Raw genomic sequence first — 23,487 nt, 5'->3', positions numbered from 1 at the left:
AAAGGCTGAAGATATCTGTCCAAACATTTTCCAACGTGTTCTTGGATGGACCCTTTAGTTGACACGATGGGCCTGAATGGTGGTCTAGTCGGATGCTTGTGCATCTTGGGCAACATATATAGTGTCGGTGGCTTGGGGTTGTCAGGAGTCAAATAACGTCGAGTTCGATCATTGATAATTCCATTATCAAAAGCTCGTTTGATGATCTCAATTAGTACAGTCATAAATTCTTCAGTGGGGTCAGCCGTCAATGCAGCATAGGTGTTGGTATCACTGGTGTGGGCCAATACTTGTTCTTCGTAGAATGTGGCGTCCATGATGACTAGGGCGCCTCCCTTGTCTGCTGTTTGACACACAATAGTAGGATTGTTTGCAATTTTGAGTAGGGTGTTTTTTTCGGCAACAGTAAGATTCTCACGTTTAGCCCTGGCTTGAAATGGCATATTGGCTAGGTCTCTTTTAACCATGTTCTCAAACATGTCAATGATCTTGTGGCTCACGGGAGCCATAAAGGTGCTACGTGGGCGTAGTCCTCGTAACATGTCATCATCAGTGCTTGTTGGAGTCACTATATTCTGAAAATAGTGTCGTAGTCTGATATTGCGAACAAGTTTGAACATGCTCACTGCAAGTTCCAACGTGTTAGTTCTCGTTGTGGGTACGAATGTTTGGCCTTTCTGTAACACTTGTATTTCTTCGTTGGACGATGAAGTCGATGAAATGTTAATCACCAGATTGTCGGGTGTACTCATTTGCGGCAGTTCGGTTTCTTGACTTTTGGTTGTTCTTTTTCTACCTCTGCGGGTTTTGCCCCGCCTGGGTCGGTCGGTTGATTTTGGCCCTCCTCTAAAAAATGAACCGCAGTGCTGGAAGTACTAGGTTGTTGTTCAGTGGGTGTGACAGCAGTGGTTGTTTTGGATGTTCTAGAGGTTCTGCTCTCGCCGTCTGAAGAAGATGTTTCGTTTTCAGAGTAAGGGTTGTAAGGACGATTAGGGCGTCGGCGGGCGTACACTTCTGCCCAAGTGTACACCTCGCCGAGCTTGTAATCAATGGTATCCCTTTTGTACTTTCGTAGCTTCCGTTCCTGTGTTTCTCGTGTATGTTTCTCGAGTTGAGTGTTCACATCTTCCAACATGGTAGCCAGTTCCGTGGGGTCCATGGCATCGTCCAGTTCCGTCCGAATGGTTTTGATTTCTTTCGCTAATTCTTCAAGAGATTTAGACAGTTCCTCCACAATCAGTAGGATGAGATCTAGCGAACATTTGTTGAGGATTGCGAACCAACGCTCAACAAACTTCGCATTGTTTTTGAACAAAAGAGGTTTTAAGGGAACTAGTAGGCCCCTCGGGATCCGCTGGGCTCGGTGATACCGCACGAGTGTGCAAGCATGTAATTTCTGATTACATTCCTTTTTTAGTAAGTAGAGTAATTGCTTGATGTTGCTTTCAGGGCTGCGGGTGCTAGCAGCGGCAGTGATTTCTTCCTGGATCATTCCGTAAATCTTATCAGCATCCCCCGCCGAGAAGGCGAAAGTGTCGGCTTTGAGATCAGTCATGCTGGATATGCTATTGTAATTCATGTTTAGAATGAGAGGCGTGCCAAGTCCTTGGGACAGAAAAGTGATAATCCAAAGGAATGAGAGAAGGACTTGCACAGCGAAGATAGTTCAAAGAGTAGTCAAAGTAATAGTCTGTGGCGTGCTCACGGGGAATTACGCTGTCTGTACCTCACAGCGTGAATGTAGAAACTAATGCACAGTTCCCCCCATTTGGAAGGAGGCACCCAGTCGCACAGCTCACAAGTTAGACAATGATGTCTATAAACAATTCATCAAAGTTGATTCCACACAATGTTGAGGTTCCTTAAGTGTTTAATTTTTTATCAAAAGTTCAATGTAGTTCCATAAAGCATAAACTTCATTCCAACGAGAACATCATCCAGTTATAAATCCTCCCCAATGCATTTCGGGCAGATGACAAGCCCTTCCTCAGGGGACAACTCTACAAACAAAAAGGAAAATACCAAAGTATCACTGAATATGACCCATATTATACTAGCATAGCATCTATCAAATCAAGTCATTATGTCATTAACCACATGTGCAAAAATCAGAGCAGAACGGTGAACATAGGTCTCTTGGATCAAGTTCCTTAAAGCAGAAAAATGCCAAACGTTTAAAAATTCGTGAACGCTATAATTACACTCATGATATAAAAAATGAAGTGCCTAACCAAAAATGTGAAAGTCGTGCTCCCTCAGTGAAAATGGTAAAGAAAACAACGTGTCAAAAGTAACCAACCACCAAGGCGTGTGTGAAGTGAGCTTAACCCATGGTATGACGCACTCGCAAGCACAGTACTCACGGACAAATTACATCCGTGACTCTTAGGTTGCGATATCTGTGAAACATGAAACATTGATTAAAATGCGGTTTAGAGTAAATCACACAAGTGTGTCGAGAAGGTAACACAGTCCCCAAGGTGGAGTACTTACAGTGTCAAAAGTTCAGAAACAACGTCAACTCAGTCTCGGGAACCCCACGGAAGTTCAAACTCAGAGGAAATTAATACCGGCTTCCCACGTGTGCATGCAGATAGAAAGCGGACTAGTAAGAAAAAAAGTGACGCCATATTGAATAAGGGAAGTGAAGTAAAGCGAGTGTAGGTCCGTGTTAAAACCAAAAAAGGTCTGTCACCGTAAGAAAAGAATAGTAACATAAGTGATGCGACGAGGGCAAAAAGCATATGTAAAGGTTACAGAAAACAGTACAATAACACAATGTTATGACATAATGCAACAGTTATACATGAGTACGGTGGTAGATATATGGGTATCTGATCAGCAATTCAAAGATAACATAAAAATTCCATGCGATTTTTCAGGCCGTGTGGCTGCATCGATGCCATGTAGCGAATCCAGAAGTTCTCTCTCTTTAGCAAAGTCTGCTTGTTGTTGTGTGTGGGAGTAACTTGTTCAAGTACCAGATATTTGAGTTGGGCAACAGAGTGTTTGAGTTCGACAAAGTGTGCTGCAACAGTGGATTTGATATTCCCAGTTCTTATGTTGCTTTTATGTTCAAGTAGACGGGTTCTGATCTTTCTTTCAGTATAACCAACGTAACATTTCCCGCAGGGACATTTTAGCATGTAAATTAAATTGGCAGAGTTACAGGTGGCATTTACTCTCAATTTGATTGGATGACCCTTCATAGGGTGGTTGATGACATTGCCTTGGATGCAGTTATTGCAATTGCTGCAATTGTAACAGGGTCGAAGACCTTTGAAGGTAGTTGGTTCACTTTGTTTGTTAGTTCTCTTCAAAATTTCTTTGAGGTTGCGTCCCCTGGTGTACGCAAACATCGCTGGCTGACCAAAAATGCCATTAAAGTCAGGTTCAAAACTGAGCAGGGACCAGTGTTTACAAATAATGTTCTTAAATTGATTACTCATGATGGTGTATTTGGAGACCACTACCATCCGAGTGCTCTCCGTCCTGACACGGGTTTGTAGCAAATCTTCACGCTTCATTTCCCCGATCCGGGTGACTGCTGTATCGAGGATTGGTTGTGGATAACCACGTGCCTTGAATCTTTCTACCATGTTGAGAATTTCCTGCTGACATGTGTCTTCAGAGCTGTGTGGAACCGCCATGGGAAATTGTGCAGCGCCGTCATACGCTAACATTTTCATGAAAGCCTTTGAAGAAAGACATATCCTCAACCAAAATGCCTGGCAAAATCATGGTAAACTCTTTTTGAGATTCATAGACGATATTTTCATTCTATGGAAAGGAACAGAGATCGAGTTGACTGATTTTTTAATGACTTGGAATGTGATCAACGACCGAGTGCAATTCACTTGGAATATGGACAGAGAGAATATACACTTTTTGGATGTTAAGATTCAATGTAATTCTGGGAACTGGAGTACCACCATTTTTCGAAAACTCACTGATCGTAATTCACTTTTACACCATCAGAGTTTTCATAGACCTGGGCTGAAACGTAATCTGCCACTGTCCCACCTTATGCGAGTCAAACGCATAGTCTCCTCGGAAGACACATGTCAGCAGGAAATTCTCAACATGGTAGAAAGATTCAAGGCGCGTGGTTATCCACAACCAATCCTCGATACAGCAGTCACCCGGATCGGGGAAATGAAGCGTGAAGATTTGCTACAAACCCGTGTCAGGACGGAGAGCACTCGGATGGTAGTGGTCTCCAAATACACCATCATGAGTAATCAATTTAAGAACATTATTTGTAAACACTGGTCCCTGCTCAGTTTTGAACCTGACTTTAATGGCATTTTTGGTAAGCCACCGATGTTTGCGTACACCAGGGGACGCAACCTCAAAGAAATTTTGAAGAGAACTAACAATCAAAGTGAACCAACTACCTTCAAAGGTCTTCGACCCTGTTACAATTGAAGCAATTGCAATACCTGCATCCAAGGCAATGTCATCAACCACCCTATGAAGGGTCATCCAATCAAATTGAGAGTAAATGCCACCTGTAACTCTGCCAATTTAATTTACATGCTAAAATGTCCCTGCGGGAAATGTTACGTTGGTCATACTGAAAGAAAGATCAGAACCCGTCTACTTGAACATAAAAGCAACATAAGAACTGGGAATATCAAATCCACTGTTGCAGCACACTTTGTCGAACTCAAACACTCTGTTGCCCAACTCAAATATCTGGTACTTGAACAAGTTACTCCCACACACAACAACAAGCAGACTTTGCTAAAGAGAGAGAACTTCTGGATTCGCTACATGGCATCGATGCAGCCACACGGCCTGAATGATCGCATGGAATTTTTATGTTATCTTTGAATTGCTGATCACATACCCATATATCTACCACCGTACTCATGTATAACTGTTGCATTATGTCATAACATTGTGTTATTGTAATGTTTTCTGTAACCTTTACATATGCTTTTTGCCCTCGTCGCATCACTTATGTTACTATTCTTTTCTTACGGTGACAGACCTTTTTTGGTTTTAACACGGACCTACACTCGCTTTACTTCACTTCCCTTATTCAATATGGCGTCACTTTTTTTCTTACTAGTCCGCTTTCTATCTGCATGCACACGTGGGAAGCCGGTATTAATTTCCTCTGAGTTTGAACTTCCGTGGGGTTCCCGAGACTGAGTTGACGTTGTTTCTGAACTTTTGACACTGTAAGTACTCCACCTTGGGGACTGTGTTACCTTCTCGACACACTTGTGTGATTTACTCTAAACCGCATTTTAATCAATGTTTCATGTTTCACAGATATCGCGACCTAAGAGTCACGGATGTAATTTGTCCGTGAGTACTGTGCTTGCGAGTGCGTCATACCATGGGTTAAGCTCACTTCACACACGCCTTGGTGGTTGGTTACTTTTGACACGTTGTTTTCTTTACCATTTTCACTGAGGGAGCACGACTTTCACATTTTTGGTTAGGCACTTCATTTTTTATATCATGAGTGTAATTATTGCGTTCACGAATTTTTAAACGTTTGGCATTTTTCTGCTTTAAGGAACTTGATCCAAGAGACCTATGTTCACCTTTCTGCTCTGATTTTTACACATGTGGTTAATGACATAATGACTTGATTTGATAGATGCTATGCTAGTATAATATGGGTCATATTCAGTGATACTTTGGTATTTTCCTTTTTGTTTGTAGAGTTGTCCCCTGAGGAAGGGCTTGTCATCTGCCCGAAATGCATTGGGGAGGATTTATAACTGGATGATGTTCTCGTTGGAATGAAGTTTATGCTTTATGGAACTACATTGAACTTTTGATCAAAAATTAAACACTTAAGGAACCTCAACATTGTGTGGAATCAACTTTGATGAATTGTTTATAGACATCATTGTCTAACTTTTGAGCTGTGCGACTGGGTGCCTCCTTCCAAATGGGGGGAGCTGTGCATTAGTAAAAGGTAAGACATGTGCTTTTATGTGTGGCATGTTCTGATATTGATAAACAGCCTGTTTTGTTTCTCACTGCTGTGAGGCCTACTCCCCTCATGGGCTATCTATGGGAATTCCTTCATATACTTTAAAGTCACAAAGCCTGATCTGAAAGGAGTGGCTTTGCCATGTTTGGCATTTTTACAATGGTATTGAGAAATCCTACTTACTGGTTTAGTTGGATTTTACATTGCTATTTTAGAAATGCCACTTTTAGAAAGTGGCTATTTTTCTGTGCTTATGACTTTTTGTTTTTTGCAGCCTGACTCCAATCCACATCTGGGTCTGGTTAACAGCTAAACTTTGTGCATACTTTCCAAGCAGCCATCACCCAAGAAAAGCTGGGTGTGACCGGGATTACATCTGCATTCTGATGGTCTTCACACTTTACAGTTGTATAAGCTGTGTCCTTTTCTCACACAATACAATCCCCTACTGATGTCTGGATCCAGGACAGGGTTGAAAGGGATTGTTGTGCACTTCTAAAGGTTCCCTTTGAAGTTCCCCCTTTGTAGGAGAGTTGGGTCTGCAATCCTATGATCACCCCAGATTTTTGCTTTTTGCTTCACTGGTTTAAGACTTCTCTGGCTGTGGGCCTGCTAATCAGACCCACAGCCTTGCTGTTCTCTCACTAAATTGACATGTGTACCTTAGGTGCATTTACCAATTGGTACTGGGCCACCTTATCAGACCCTGTAACTCAGGGCATAGGTGTACCTGGGCCTACCAGGGGCTGCAGCATGTATTATACCACCCCTGGCTGGCCATCTAAATCTGACACAACTGGCTGCACGACAGCTGGGGCAAGGTGGTGTAATCACCCCTTGCTGTAGATATAGTATACCTATATCTAACCCTAAAATGGACACTCGTATTCCTATCAGTCACTCCTATGGCAGGCCTTGACAATCCTGAAGGCAGAGTGCTTGGAATCGTGTGAGATGGTGCTCTGGCATGAGCTGAGCCCGTTTGCAGCTTGCGGAACCAAGTCCTACTAGCTGTTCCATGATAACGCATACCATATACTCTTAAGTGCATTATAATCCTCGCGGTTATATGCCAACTCTGGTATCGCTTTATCAAAACATGTCGAGTAAGGTGTCATACGAATTGGAATACTAACCCCTCGCCAATTCTGGCGACGGGGTTAGCATTCCACCCTTCTAGAGGGACACGACATGTATGTAACTGTGAACCCCGGTTAAAGTTAACTCAAGCCTCAGCATCACAAAATGGATGCTGCCACCACAGACACAAGTCTGACCTCCTGCTGCTGGGAGTCCTTCCAGCGAGGGAGGCTTGGACAAAGGGTTTCCTGTCAGGGGCGGTGCTAGCACCGTCCCAGACAGGGTTTTGTGTATCCTGGGTAGGCAGGGCTTTAGAGGAAGGTGACTGCAAGTGGCACCCCGGTGCTCACTATGCATCTGCCGGCTAGAACCAGTTCCAGGGGCACACCAGCCCCTGAGCTGAGGAAAGTCCGGCATGGGAGAGGGGTGTAACCACCCCCCTTCCTGGTCCCACCCATGGGCAGGACCTAGTCGCGTGCCAGCCCCTTTTCCTAGTATAAAGATAGGAGCGGCCCCCTTCCAAATTAGATCATCTTTGAATCCTGAAACTACTTTCTACGAAAGGAACTCAAGACTTCTTCTCAAGATTTCTCCCTTGTGACTAAGGAGTAGTCACCCTGCACCTGCAGGCACCATCTAAGAACACTGCGGTTTGCTGTACGTCCTTCCTCCGGAATCCGACCGACCAGCACAAAGAGACCCGGCTTCCCTGGCACCTCTGACCTCTACCTACATCGTCAGCTCAGCTGAGATCCGTGGGTGTGACGAGATCTCGAGGGACCGGCCATCTTCAGAACTGCACGACGCTTATCCAGCACGACCGCCGAGGGATCCTCGAGTGAGTGCTTTGGGGTTCGAGAAGCCCTAACCCTGAGCAGCTCCAGCACCGAAGTCCAGCCCCCCAGCATCCTCCAGATCTGCGTGGGGCCCTTCTGCTCTTTGCTGCTCACCACGTTGTCCGGCTACTTGCCTGCCGGCTTTTGGCCCTCTTGACGACGCACCCCGACGACAACACCGCTGGCCTGGTTACTCTAGATTGGCCCTTGCTCCCCTTCAACAGAGGAGCACCACGGACCCTCCTGGTCCACTCCAGACGCCATTTTAAGTCCACCGCGTGGGCTTGCATTTGCCAAGACTTGTTGCCCCAATCCTGGGTCCAGCGACGCCGACAGCAGATACCTTCGTGGGACAGCTCGCACCTCCATCCTGGTCGCCGACAACGCCTCCTGGTCCGTGAGACTGCAGAGCCCAGCGTCGCCCACTCACCTGGTCGAGGTGACTCCATCCGGTGCCATCCTGGTGCCCATCTAATCACTGGCTAGTGATTCAGAACTTGGTCCCCTCTGCTTACAGGTATCCTCCATCACCGATCCAGGCTTGGATCCCTCCGAATCTCTTCACTAGTCGCCTGCCAGCAACTTCTTCTTTCAGGCTCCATAGACTGCAACGAGGATTCCCGACGTCTTTCCAGACCTATGCAGCCGCAGCCCCTGGGCTAGGTAACCTCAGCATTTCGGTGCTCCAGCATAGCCTAACTATCCAAGGGTCCAGATCCTTTTTCGTTTCAGCTCTACCTAGTCGGATTCGTCCGATAACACTAACTTTCGAAATCTAGCATCCATAGACTTTGTCCCGCATCCCACGTGAGAGTGCACACTCTGCACCCGATCTCCCTAGGCCTCCTGCTAGTAATCTGAAGGTTCAGTAGTCCACTCCTAGCGATCCTAAAGCCTATTAGAGTAGTACTTACCTGCTAGTAATTTCGCATTCCACTTTTAGAGTATAGGGTTTTTCGTGCCCCTCGGGCATTTGTGTAAATTGTGCGACTTCGAGTATTTTCATAAGAGCTTTATATTGTGCTTAGCACCCTGTCCTCATAAAGAGTCCAGGGCTGTTGTGTTCTAAATAAATATACTTTATTTTCATAACAACTTGTGTGGTGTCCTCTCACTTGGTGTTCAAGGGGTATATGTGATGGTATAACAGCTGGCTTAACACGCCCTCTAGAGTTTAGCCTAAAGACTGCTCTTGTCCATGCTACTAGGATAGCTGGTCTACGGTTGACTTACAACCAATCATCAATAAGGGTCGTTTGGAATGATACACAGTGATCACTAGAATAGTGAGCACTACATATCAGGCCAACTTCTCACACCCTTGAACAAAGACCTTTTTGAGTATTAGTACAGGAGTTCTGACCTCATGATTTTTGACACTGCCTGGGGCTTGTAATCAGACACAGCTGGCGGTACATTCTGCACATTACCAGAGGACTGCTGTGCTGCCAGGAGGAACTGCCATTAGGACTACCTACTTTGTTGTGCTGGCCTGCTGCTGGAGGGAATGCCACTCTGTTAAGGACCTCAGTGTGCAGGTCTGCCTGCCTGTCACTCCCTGTGTATCCCCCGTGTTCACCCAGGAGTTCAGCGCATGGTGAGTGATGTGTACTGCTCCTGGCTCTGTTGTGTGACTTGCGCTTCACTTTTGTGCAAAACCTGAAGTGTGGCACTCCTCCAGAGGAAGTACGAGGTGAGCGCTGCCCAGTCGCATGATTCTGGAACTAGCGCATGGTGAAGTGCTGTTATGTGTTCCTGATGCCACGGGAGAAGCACTTGTCTTACCTTACACATGGTCCCCCTTCACTGAGGGGACCGCGACTTACGGCGCCTGAGGGAAAGTACTGTCCAGTGGCACCATCTCTCCAAAGAAGGAGACTGACGCTGGCCGTTTGAAACTCCCCAGTGGGGCCCCTTCTGCAGGCAAGTCGCCATGCATGGAGAGGATCTCTCCTGTTGCTGCCTTCTGCTTCTGGCTCCACCTTTGGTCCAGATAGAGCGGGTCCCCAGGGATGCGAGGCCCTCTCATTACCTGGAGTGCCTAGGGTGATCTGGGCTTCGGGGAACTTGGGTAGCCGCCCCACGCTTCCTTTGTAGGCGGCCTGTTCTGTGTTGGCGGTAAAGGCTGCACTTGCTTTACTAGCTGGCCTGCACACTTGTGGGCAGCTACCCTGGTAATCCTGCACACTGAGGGGGCGGGGGGGGGAGTTTGGGGGGGCAGGAGAGGTCTCCTCACTAGTATTTATGGGGTGTGCACCCCCACCGGACCATACCTTAGGGCATTTTGTTAATCGGAGGCTTCCTTATCAATGGTGACATTATGGGGTGAAGCCTCAAAAGATGCCCTCAGTTATTACTCATGTTTGGCCTGAGCTCCCATGTCATGACGAGTAGGCGCGCAGGTGCTCATGCAGCCTCCGCCTGGTTTATAAATACTCTTGTTTAGATGAGGGTCCCAAAATCTACTGAAATCCACCTGGATTAAGGGCAGAGGCACCGGGTCTTATGTTCTGTGAATACACTGGGTTTCCATATTGTGACCCAGCCACGCCCTGTGCAGGTAAGAGCATTGGGGCGGTGGGGCAGGTTGGGGGGTGATTTCGATGGACGATGATGTGGTAAAATTAATTATCTATTTAATTTTTTCTCTTCATTGTCCACCGAAATTCCCCCCCCCCCCCACTGGACTCCACCACTCTTACCTGCACAGGGTGCGGCTGTTGTGGCCTCTAAATAAGACTGCATTACCTGCAACATATTTATGGTTTTCTGGGGATATATAGTGAATCATGTGTTTTGTTGGTCTTACCAAACTGCTGAATTTAATGAACTAATGTTATAATCTATGTTGTGTTGATTGTTTTACCGTGAGGATAACGAGTACTATCCCAGGATTTGCATATTGTGCACAGTATTTGATTCATGTTGTTTTGGACCTGTGTTATGTAGAATATACCCTATATATTTTTTATATAATCCTGTGTGGAGTCTCTTTTGTGGTGTATTCATTGTGTTTCTATGTTAGTGTGTTGTGCAAACGCTTTACACATTGCCTCTGATGATAGGCCTGACTGCTCTGTGCCCTGCTACCAGAGGGTGAGCGCAGGTTATCTTTAGTGTGTAACTTACTTGCCCTGACTAGGGTGGTGGGTTCTGACTGGCTTAAGTGCTTACCCTAGCCAACCGGAAAACCCCACTCCACTCTATGCCAATCTACCCCACTCCACCCCCTTCCACTCCACCCCAATCTATCCCACTCCAATCTAACCCACCCCACGACGCTAACTTTTAGCCATGCTGAACAGTAGCCACAATGGTGTCCAACATGGCTAAAACACCTTTACCAAAGCCAGTAGCTCAGACATAGACAAAACCTATTGGTTTTGGCAATGCTTATTTCATTTCTAGCTTTGCTTGGGGCAATATTTACTCCTTTTCGAGTGAGTCTGAATTTTAAAACTCCACTGTCCACAGCCCCATAAAAGTCTCCTTTTCTTCCTTTGCACCCCCTCGCCTGAATCGGCCACCTCAGCCTTCTCGAAGGCACCCTCCTAAACCCCCTCCATCCTCCGGAAGGACCCCACCACACGACGCCCGTCTTCATTCACTGCTCACGCCTTTCCAGCTGCTAACTGGTTGCCCCATTACTGGCGTATTCTACTTACAACCCCCCTCAGTCCTTATAGCACTGTACGGAGATGAATAAATGACTAGAGCATTCTCTGTTGCAGATGGCGGTGTCGGAGCGCGTGTGCTGCCACGGATGTTTCTGCACCTGCGTAGGATCAGCGGGCCAGCACGGACCGCGGGGGATTGTGGGAACAAAGGTAAGAACGCGGCCCCGGTCTCAGCCGGCCTCGAAGGCGCGGTCCAGTAACTCTGCAAGCTGCCCGCTTTCCCCGGGGACTGTCCACATTGTGATCTCATTGCGCATCTGTGTGAGAATTAGCCAATTGAAAAACGGTGTTTGTTACGAAGAGCTTCAATACTTTTCTGTTCATTGAGATTTTGGGTTCCTCAAGGTCATTTCATGTGCTGTTTAGGATAAAGCTGGTGGGAGGGAACTTGTCCGAGGCGCAAAATTTCAGATATCACGTGGGTGGCTACGATTTAGTGTGAGCGCTACGCCTTTGATGCAAACGACATTCAGGAAGTGATGAAGAACAATTTAGAATTGACACCATAGGAGGTGCTATTACAAGATACGTGCTGGACAGACAGACATAACAGCTTTTACCAAGGCTTACTTAGTATGTATGTGCCATATTCATAGGTGAAACCTATAGCGCTGTATGTTGTCAAAAGCAAAGGTATAGTCAATGGGTGAAGGGGTCATTGGTTCCCACGAGCACAACTGACTGCTACTGGAACTTACTGGAAGTTGTGTGTTTCTAAACTGGACCACGTTTGTTGCGGTTATGATGGAGACAGATGTTGTAGGTGCATATATGGCCTTTGCCTTCTTTTATTTTTAATTTTTGCAGTTCTTCTTTCAATCTGATGGTGACCTGGAAGCGGAAGTGCCAAGAGCCTCCCGAGATAAAGCTAATGGAATGCCATTAGAGCAGGGTATTGTGGTCATGTTTCAGGGGGCAGTTGAGGAGGCATGCAGCTTTGTGGAGAATGTCTTTATGGGTGGGTTAGTGTCGAGTCTGGAAGGCGGTGGATTAGAGTGTTGCTACCATCCAGGTATATAGTCTTACAGACTGATTTGCATATGGCTGATCCAAACTGTAATGGCACGGCAAGCAAAAAATACGATGGACTCAACCCAGATCTTTGACTGGGTGTGAATGTTTGATTTGTTCAGCATTCCGTCCATCATCTTTTCTTTTTTGCATAGGACTTGTTTGTCATCATCAGACTTTTACCCAGAGAAAGAGAGAGAAAGGAAGAAGAGAAAGCTAGGCCAGCATTGACAAAGGAAAAAATGGGGCTGAAAAAGAATCCGCAAGAGTGAGTGAAATAAACAGAAAGTGTTGGGTGGTGGAAAAAAAAAGCATGAGGTGGAATCAAAACTAGGCACCCTAATATTCAGCAACCCAGGCATTTTGCAGTGCAGGGGCAAGCCCCTAAAACATTTTGGCCTGGCCTCCTTTTTTTGTTGACAAATTAAGCACTGGGAGGTTTGTTGTCATCCTATGCCTGCCTTCAGCCCCTTTGGTGTGTGGGTCCAGACATTCAAGAGAAGGTGCTCAGCCCAAGCACTTTGTGTGCCTGTCAAGTGTCTAGGCTGAGTGCTCACTGTTGAGTGTTGGTTAGTTAAACTTCTTGGTGGTGGGTATTTTTAGGAAGCCCTCAATAATTTTGCGCGGACTGCTTATAATCTTGCGTCATACCATCGTGCTCGAAGTCTACAACCTCAGCAAGGTTTAGGGTCATTGGCTGGACAAGGAGGTTAGTAAATAGCATCTTGATCAGGCCGTTTTCTGGAGGACATTGGGTTGGGGGAAGAAGAAAAGTTCAGGTCACTTCTTACTTGTGTGCCTGACATAGATTACCTTTGCGATCCCCTTCTTTTGTTAGTAGACACGCAAACTACACAGTCCATAATGCTTTGTTTGGACTGAATAGGCATGAAGCGTTGAGCAACTGGGCAGTACTGAGAAGGTTAAAGGGAAGAATGTTAGGCAATGTAAGTCAAAAACAGTTTGCTTGTTCTCCAAGCACTGGGAACAGCCTGCAGCTGTGCTCACATCTGGCCTGGCTGGGGATGCACTTTCATGTTTCCTGCCCGGGGTCTGGGGAGAAGTGGAAGAGAGTATAGGGCTCGGGGAGAAAGAATGTGTGGACCACAGCATCATTGCTACCATTGCAAACTCAGTCCCGTCAACATTTCTGACGGTGTCCTCCTGTAACATCTATCTTCCTTAAAGGTGGTGTACCTCTGTTAAGGCTAGCTGTGCTGACACAGCCTTCTGTGAACTCGAATAGACCATAGATTGTGTACCTCAATGACAACCCCCTGTGTTTCTCAGGATCAACTTCATCACAAACTGTGCACCTCAGTATCACTCTCATGAAATTGTGTTCCTCAATATCCTCCCCATTGCAGACATTGCCCATTAACGTCATCCTGTCATAGGCCATGTGCCTCAGTATTATACCATCAAAGGCAGTGTGCCTCAATATTAGCCCGCTTGGACTGTTCGCCTCAGCATTAGCCCATCATAGATTGTATGCCTCATTAGTAGGCATTACAGGCCGTGGGCCTCAGTAGTAGTGCCATCACATACTACACCTCACACCCAATCACAGACTGCACCAGAAAACCTTTGCAAACGTTACAGAGGAGAGGTGTGGCGCAGGGGCCAGAGCAGCTGACTCGGAGCATGGGGTTCAAGTTCCCGGCAGCACCTCAGCTCACCATCATGTGACTGGGCAATAGCTCATTTAATCTCCCGACGGCCCCCAGCACCTTGAAACCCTTAAGGGGGTGATATGTTCGCGCTTTACAAATAGGTCACTCGCATTACACACTATGCAACTAAAAGCCATCCGCATTACTGTGTACTTCACTTCATCCTGTTACAGCGTGTTGGGTTTCACCATGTTCTTTTTACTTTACTTGCAGGGAAGTTCTGGATCCAGAGGCCAACCTGGGGAGCCCGGTACTAGCGGGGCCAATGTAAGTATGCATGCTCTCCACCCTCACTCCTCACCTGTTATGGGTAAGTCATGGACTTTTCTGGAATATTAAAGTCAAGCCAGGGCATGTTTCCAATGTCATGGCCACTGAGCAGGTTCTCTACGTAAGCACTCAGTGTAATCCCCTTCTTTGCAACACATTCCTTGTGGGACCCCAAGCCTAGTCGGAGTTTGGTGTAATTTGAGGCGGTGTTTGTTCTTTTGAAGTGGAAAACACCTTTGGTGCTGGATGTTGGTGTCCCCTCAGGCATGATAGAAGCAAGACCCAAGCTCTGCCATGAACGCCTCATGTGATCCGAGACAGAGGACTACTTACTTACGTGCAGCGCCAGGATGAGGCCTGTATCCTGAGGTCAGTCCCTAGCTTTGCACAGTTACCAAGCATGAATTGGCTTGCAATGGATGCAGTGCTGCTGTGAAAGACAGAGCTGCTGTTTCAAAGTGCTGCTCTGTCCATCACAGCATGTAGCAGACTGGTTTTAGTTTACAGAAGACCAAGGACCCCCCTTATCCCTTCACAGGTGGGTGCAGTGTGTGACTTCACTCACTTGCAGAAGGTAAATGGGGATCCCAGAGACCCCTTAAAGATCACAGAAGATGCATTCGGGACTCAGCTAACTGTGGATCACTCCCCCCCGTGGCACAGTTAGTGCACTTCCCGCAAGCCTGTGTGCCCCAGAGCTCCCATTGGTAATATGGCAAAGGGGCACAGGCGTTGCTTCATTTGTGTAGGGCCACACCTCAAATGAGAGAAACACTCCATTACATTGAGTGGTTGGAAAATGTATGCCCGCATGGTCAGTGTTACCAACCAGGTTACAAAATCCTGTGGAAAAGGACTTGCACTGCGAAAAACGGGTGCAACTGCTCTTGCGCCCCTGTGCAATTAGGTGATCTAGCGCCAGAAGTTTTTGTTTTAGAAGGGGCAGTACAACTTGAGTGAAAAATCATTCAGATGGCGTCTTCTAACTGTAGATTCCTCACCTTAGAATACTCCAAGGTGCCAGACTGGATCTGGAAAAAAATGTCATTGCAGTGACCCCATGTGCTGCTGGATGGCATCATGCGGCTCCACCCTTAATTGCCCACCGGCTTGAAAGTGACAGACTCCTGTGTGGTGACATCGTTTCCTTTCTTTCCACACCTTTCGGTGGGGGTCTGGAGTTCCACTCCCAGCTTTGTTATTTCACCAGTGTGCTAGAGAACTGCCAGTGAGCTTCAGGCACTTTCATTGCAACCACCCTACACCACCTTTTTCTCAGACTGTTCGGTGCTGAGGACTTAAGTAACACTGTTGCCAAAAGTTGTGACTCCCTTACACATTGGGCAATCTATCACTATGATTATGTTCTTTGCTCCTCCTCGCTCTTCAAAAGAGGAGAGGCTCCACTGGCTGGACCCTAAAATTACTTTAAGATTTTAGATTTACTGTACAAAGGACCATCGAATCAACGATCAATTTTTTGTGGGGTTCTATATTGCACAGAAAGAGAAGGCTGTGCATAAGGGATGCTGTTGAGGCTGATAGTCCTCAGTATTTAGATCTGCTGCGCACTGGCTGAGAAGTAGCCTCCAGAATGTCCGAGAGCCTATCTCTTCAGGGCAGTGGTTGCTACCACTGCCTTAGCATGTGTATGGCCTGTCCTTGTTTATACAGATCAGGACGAACTTTGGGTACATTAGTGCATTATTCGTAAGTTGGAATAACTTCGTCAGTAAGTGTATTTATGTTTGTGAATTATGGCGTAATGAGGCAGCATCGTGGTGATGAGTTGTAATGGTTATACGCACATTTTTGTTTTAGTACATCTCTTCACAGTTTAATTTTGACCGGATAGGTGAGACGTGCATAGTTTCTCATGAGGTATTTATCTTCACTAGAAGGAGAGGGTTTTGGTGACCATTATTGCACTTGGCAAGTCGTTTTTAGGTATCAGGCACATGCTAGCTGGGTCACCATTGATTGTATTGGTTTCTTGCATGGCTAGGATGTCAGGGATTAGTTGTCATGCATGCAAGCACTTAAGGACTGCAGTTTCTTGTGATCAAAAGCTTGAATACACAAATTGAATAGCTATATTGTTTTGGGACGTGGGTCTTTGTCCTAAAAAGCTGTAAGATTTATTTTTGAAAGAGAATTGCTTTGTGAGTTTGAAACGTTGTATTATTTGCATTTATAGTCTTCACCTGATGAAGGGTCTCCGGAAATGCATTGAGTACAGCAACACTGGACAAAAACTATGGAATTTGACATTTAATCGAATCCTACAATAAATGTCATATCAAACTAACATTGAACATCAATGGAATATTGGCATTTTTTGTTGTACAGTTGTTTCGTGTATTGCTTAGCTGGCTATTCGAATGTCAGTAATTATGGTGAAAATATGGATAAAGATTGTATAATTATGCTTTCATAAATAAGAAGGTTCAATTTAATTTAGAGCACCATAAGGGCTTAAGAAAAGTGCACCTTGTCTACATGTGACATGATCTGTACTCAATAAACTTTGTTTATATTACCTGACAGGAGCTGGTCAGGACTACCAGGTAGCACACATTGACAACACAAGTTTAACTAGTTTACTGTATTTGAATTTAATACACGAGGGTATGCAGGTTATAGCTATTTCTTGCACTGTCCTTGACATTTGCCATGCTGTGATGGGGGCGTCAGTGCACGCAATCCTGAAGCACAACTACCTTGACAGCCAGGTTCGGCGCCAAGGGCATTTCGTCCACATTCTGCAAGACTTTTTGGTTTGTGCCCATTCCACAGACCCTCCACCTTGGGAAGGTACAGCTTTGGTATCGTAAGGTGAGAAATCTGCTTAGAGGTGTGCATCAGAAGAAAAAGATTTGTACCTGCGGTAACACTCTTTCTGGGGAATGTTCTTTCTAACTGCAAATACCTCACCACCCTCCCACCTCTCTGCTCTGTTTAGTGGCTTCTTTTTACCATTTATAAAGATCTCAAATTAGTAGTCGGCTCGCTGGTACCAATGGTTGTTCAAACTCAGCGTCCGAGGGTGCAGAAAGGGAAAATGATAAGACGCTGACATCAGGGCTCAGAGGTGGCGCTAATATGTCTGCTCAATCACCTCAGGAGGAGTGTGTAGTCAAGGGTGGAGCTACACAATGCCACCTATAGGTGCTCAGGAGCACTACTATTAAAAAAGAGTCCCAGTCCAGTCCGGTGCCTAGGTAATATTCTAAGGTCTGGAATCAATGGTTAGATTCAGAATCCATCAGAAAGAGCATTACTGAAGGTAAGTAACTTGTTCTTCCTATTTCCTATTACGAACCTCATTACGAAAGACGAAATTTCACCTGGATAATAACTCAAGATGAAATTTTGGCACTCACAATACTGACTGTATCGGGCCTGGAGTTATTGAGTCTGCAAGCGCATGACCGATAATTGTGAGACCGGAGATACTGGGCCTCCGCGCTCTACAAGCACAGTCTAGCCCTTGCCTGACTCCTGCAGCAGCACTGAGAGAACAGACAGTGTTCCACCCAGCCAAGCCCATGTCTTCTCTAGCCCCTAATCTCAACCTGCCCGCCTCATCACATACCAGCTCTTTCAGTGAGACTTTACACATTCTCTGGGCAGGGCAGGTGGAGAATTTCAATGATTCCCCACAGCTCAACACTCTTACTGAAATTGGAGAAAAATACACAGCAAAGGACTTTCATCTCAGGGGCCGTGATGTTAATCCCCATTTAGCAATACAATCCATAATTGGGAATTCCAGTCCTCCAGTATCCTTGCACCAAAATTAGCAAACTCCTTAAGGTCCCTTGTGTATAGAAATGTTGAGCCTGAATCTAAAAATAAACCTCGAAATGTACTCATCCAGGGTTGTGGATATGGAACAGATTTTAGATTATTTTAGAATTCACTAAGGATTGCAGGAGTAACCCAGGGAAGCTATAGCAGTCACAGATTCTGATCATATTCTGGCAATATTTTATCAATTCTCAGTTGATGTCCCAAAATCATTTATATTCACTTACACGCAGTGTATTATTAAGTGGACATTTGTGTCCAAGTGCAGTTTCACACAACATTTTTTGTTCTTTTTTTCTATAGGGAAAATATTTATCTGTATGGCGAAACTCCTTCTTCCACAAACCTGTTGAATTCCGCATACCATTACTCCGCAAGTCGGAACAACGACTTGCGGAGGGGGGAGAAGGTGTTAGATTTCAAATCCAACACCTGCACAGACTGGAGCCCGCACAGACTGGAGTTGGAATTGTAAATTTTCCAACATCCAGCGCCCTCCGGCAAGTTGTTGTTATGACTTGAGGGGTAATGGTATGCGTAATTACAACGCGGTTGTTGTAACGACCGCGTTGTAATTCCCTGCGGGGAAAAAGACTGCGTGATATCGAGATATATTCCTGCTCTCAGGAATGTGAGCAGCGTCATGATTGGCCTGAGAGGCCTGGATTTGCTCTAACAGAGAGACTGGGAGCCTGTGCCTGCTTTTTCCAATCCGGAAACGCAGCTCGGGTTGGAGACAGCTTCAGTGTTCAGGTCGGTTTGACCGTACTGACACAGCCGTCCAAACCCACATGCGCCCTGACAACAGTGCACCTACCCCTCCCCCTTGTGCCTGTCATCCCCATGGCCCCATCCCCAGAACTGACGCTATGGAGAAGAAAAATAAACCGATAATAAGCATGCTTTATTATCGTTTTATTTTTCAAGTTTCGCAGCTGCTGCTCCTGGTGAGGGGAGGACGTTCCTCTGCCATATCGATGCAACTATGCGCAGCCCAAGGAGGAAGGCCCACCTTCCCTGTGTCTCACAGCACTTAACCATGGCTGCATGCCCTGGGGAAGGGCCCCTTCAGGAGTGTAACTATTACTGGTGAAGCCCAATTTATGGGCGCATTTTACTGTTCAGCCAGCAGATGGTGAGCCAATTTACCTCTCTTGAACCAGGGCATGAGGCTTTTACTATACAACTGGCCCCTGTTCCATCAGCGTGCTAGCCATGGCTTGACTATCACTGTAGGCCCAATAAATGGGGCCCTTCTAAGGGCTTAGCTATCAGTACAGCAGGTGAAGAAGCTCAAGGGCACAGCATGTTTGGTGCCCAGTGCACCCAAATCAAATTATGCCTGGATTTTACTGCACAGCCTGTAGACCGGGGTGGTGAGTATGTACCTTGCTTCTGTTCGGGCCTATTACAGCATTGCAAAGCGACTGGCCCTTTCCCCATGAGCCTTATAGCTGTGTGTCAGAGCAGCAAGGGCCGAAGGTGTCCTCACTCCTCTGGCTCACAGCCATGGTCCAGTGCTGTGAAGCCCAGGACCTTGAGCCCCCACTCAGGGTTGTGGCTATCAAAAGTGCAGCAAGTGCAGTGGCCTAAGTAAGTTAGGGACCCAATGCACCCAAGTTATGGCTGTATTTTACATTCCAGCTGGTGAATGAGGGCCTTTCTTTACAGACGACCTATGGAACTAGTTCTCTGCGACTGTCTGTGGTTGCTGGGACTTGCAGAAACGATCTAGCATTGCAAAACCCAGGGGAGGGCCCCTATGTTCCTCAAGTCATGACCCAGCCCTGGGAGGCCATGAGGAGGGCACCATGGGCTTGATGGCCCAGCAATGTAGGATGGCAGGGTGTTGGATTGTCCCACATTTGTGTTCTTTGCCCTGTATCTTTTAGTGAGATCCTGAGGGACGCCAAATGTCCCCCTTTTTGCACACAGGGAACTGATGCAGGAAAACAGGTTAGACAATAGGTGATGTAAATCAAAGGGTAGTAGGTGTAGTCACAGAAAACCATAAAAAGCATATTGGAGGAAATTAAGTTATGGACAACCTTATTTAAGGAAAGTCATTTAGAACGAAACACCAAAACATTGAACAAGAGATGAAACATTTTTAATGGAAATGCATTTGAATCGAAAATGTAAAGGTGCATTTAAATGAAAACAGTTTAATCGAAACTACAGTACAATAAGTATTTTGTGTCAGTGATTAATTGAATTTCAAATAAGGAAGCAAGGGATGGCAAATGTTTATTGTTAAATAATGTCACTAGAAATAGAACTCTGGAACAAAAGATTAAAGTTCACATGCAGCGCCCACAATTTAAAAAAAACAGTGCAGGCACATCCCCAACAATTTGTTCTTTGATATTGAGTGCATTCCCAGAAAACTTTATTTGTAACTTTTGTCTCTGCTGCAGATGTGCCCTCCTGTACTTAACAACAGTCTACCACGCTTGGAGTTAATATATTTTACTTCCATTTCTTTTCAGGATTGTTGGCACTGCAATAGAACACAAATGTAGTTTCTATTCCGTTTAGTGCAAGGAAAAGGAACACTACATTTAGAGCAGATTTGTGTTAGCAAATGGTTAACTTTACCTTTTGTGTGGCAGGCGGAGCTAACTGAAGTCGTGTGGCACTGCTCCCTCTGGCGCCTTCCAGTTAGAATGACAGTTGATATGACGAAAGCTCAACATTGGAAACTTCTGCTTCACAAGCATGAGTAGAAAATAGTTTAAACAGGATAAAAATATCCCTTTTCAAGAAAAAAGACATTCCTCCAAAAGGTTTCGATAAAAACGAACAAACCAACGTTAAAACCATAATTCGATAAAACCGTTTCCATTAAATTGTAACGATCACAAAGTAGTTCGAGAAAAACGTTTTCCATTAATTCACATACAACCGAGTAAAGAGGCCAGCTGGAAAGCCTCAAGTGGCTCAGTCCAGCCGGATATCCCAGCACTGAATACTGGGAGCGATCACTGCGCAGAAATCGAGGGACCAGCTTTTCTTTACTTGGTAACTGGAAGCAAGGACTTCTAGCACCTGAGGTGACCAATCAAGGCACTTTCTCAGAATGTTTACCTTTAGAGGTGCTAAACATGATGAATGTAAAATCTGAGAATGAAGCAACCCTAAACCAGCAGGTGCCCGCCCTAAAAATCTTTACATTCAGATGGCCAGTCAGCCTAAGAGCTAATGGGACGTAAGGGACAAAGGCACAGGGAGAACATGATTTGCCCAAAATCAAACAGTTTGAGTAAGTAGGAGAACCAAGAATGCAACACGTGGCTTCTTGTTTCAAGGTTAATGCCTTCATAACTATCTCACATTGTTTTTTATAGATTAGGACCATGATTTAGGCTCTAGTGTTATGAAATGAAACGCCCAAAATGAACTCACCAACTTTTTCTAACCCCCAAGTCAATGTCTTCTTGATGAAACAACAGGTGTACAGACTCCTGCAAATTTACAACGAAAGGTTGGCTACTGTATAGGGAAGGGAGCCTTAAGGAATGGGTGGGTGAGTTGTGAAACCATTTTTTTTCAATTTTAAAACTAAGTAACAGAAGAGCAGGAGGTGATTCTTGTCATTGAGGGCTCCCAGCTGTGGCCTGAGCTCCAAGGCCCAGGAAAGGCCGCCTCTCTCTTGTGGGCCTGGTGCTGATGGTTTAGTGCTGTGATGCCCAGGAGAGGGCCCCTCCCTCTCTTGCAACTTGCATCCATAGGCAAGTGCTGTGTGGCCCAGGGATGGGGGTACCAGGGATCTCTTTAATTACTTTTTATGTTAAAATAATAATTTCTTTCAACTATCTTGTCTGCAAACTGCTGTTGGTTCCCCCATTCCAATTCACCTGCATGCAAAATCCCTCCAACTGTTTCCTACACAGTGACCATTCAAATGGCGCCGCATAGCCATGTCTATTCAACAAAAGTCAGCTTTGTTTATGTGAAGAAGTAACTACTCATTTGTGTTATGCTAAAAGGCTATCCACTTGCTTGATTATGCATAAGGCTCCCATTTTTCCGTTTGTACTGATTTTTGTAGATAAATACAGACACAAAACCATCTATTTCCTGTCTATATTTATTTTTAAATATGGAAAAAAACAGAGAGTAGTTCTTCTTTTGGGCAATTCTCACTGCTGTCAACAATGCGTTGCAGGTCAGTGACTGTGCAGATTGACAGGAAGGGGCAGTTAAAAAAAAGAGATTTCCTTATGACTTTTAAATACCTATAGAGGTACATATTTTGAGCTGTTCTACAAAATCAATATTTTCAGATAATTGCATTGTACTGGGAATTTCTAGAACCCCTGGACACTGAGACGTGATTTTATTTGTATTTATTAAATAAATGTGGAAATATACCTATTCCAGCTTTTTCTTTACGCTAAACACAAAATAAATACATATAAATTGAGCAAATAATAAATATGGATGAATACGGACAGAAATGTCAAAAAAATATATACCATAAAACCGGGAGCCCTAATTATGCAGTATAAAACCTTTTGCACCATGCATGATACCTGAGTCGAGTTGAATGTGAATATTGAACAGCATAACTAACCAGTCCTAAAATGTCCTACTTTCTTGATGTACTTAGCTTTCATGGGCTTTGGTTTTAACATTAGATTTTTACTTTCAGTGCACCCAGACCTTTTTGAAAATATATATGTATGGATACAAAACAGATTAAAGCTATATCCCAAGACGTCCTAATAACATGTTTGCTTATTAAAAAACAAAAACAAAAAGTGATGGGAAGAATGTTTGAATACATCTCAGACACTGATCATTTCCGGGGCGGTGCAAAGACATAATATCGAATCCAAAATATCGATTGGACATAATATCGAGTTGTAAATATAGATTGGACAAAATATCGACAGGACAGAATATAGATATTCAAAATATTGTTTTTAAGGTAAGTGATGTAATATCAACTGTTAAAAATATAGAAAGTTAAGATATCGAAGTATATAATATAGATAGTTAAAAATATCGATTTTTTAATAATATCTAATTTTTTATAGTGTTTTTTATATGTTATAATATGTGTGAAAAGTGTGTATTTATGTTATAATTAATTTTAATTAATGATTTTTGTTTTTATAATTATTGCGTAATTTAATTCTGGAGCGGGTTGTGGGTTTATAGGGGAA

General features: G+C 44.9%; 1 protein-coding gene across 1 annotated transcript in view; it reads left to right on the top strand.

Moving 5' to 3' along the window:
- LOC147683193 (uncharacterized) overlaps positions 1–23,487 on the top strand; it is a 502,788-nt gene that overhangs the window by 131,155 nt on the left and 348,146 nt on the right. The window contains exons 6-7 of the mRNA XM_086942506.1: positions 11,607–11,702; positions 14,450–14,503. Of these exons, the coding sequence (XP_086798632.1) occupies positions 11,607–11,702; positions 14,450–14,503 (150 nt within the window). The remainder of the gene's footprint in view (positions 1–11,606; positions 11,703–14,449; positions 14,504–23,487) is intronic.

The sequence above is a fragment of the Lissotriton vulgaris genome, chromosome 11, assembly GCF_964263255.1.
Source record: "Lissotriton vulgaris chromosome 11, aLisVul1.2, whole genome shotgun sequence".
Taxonomy (NCBI): Eukaryota; Metazoa; Chordata; class Amphibia; order Caudata; family Salamandridae; genus Lissotriton; species Lissotriton vulgaris.
This window is presented reverse-complemented; position numbering and strand designations above follow the sequence as displayed.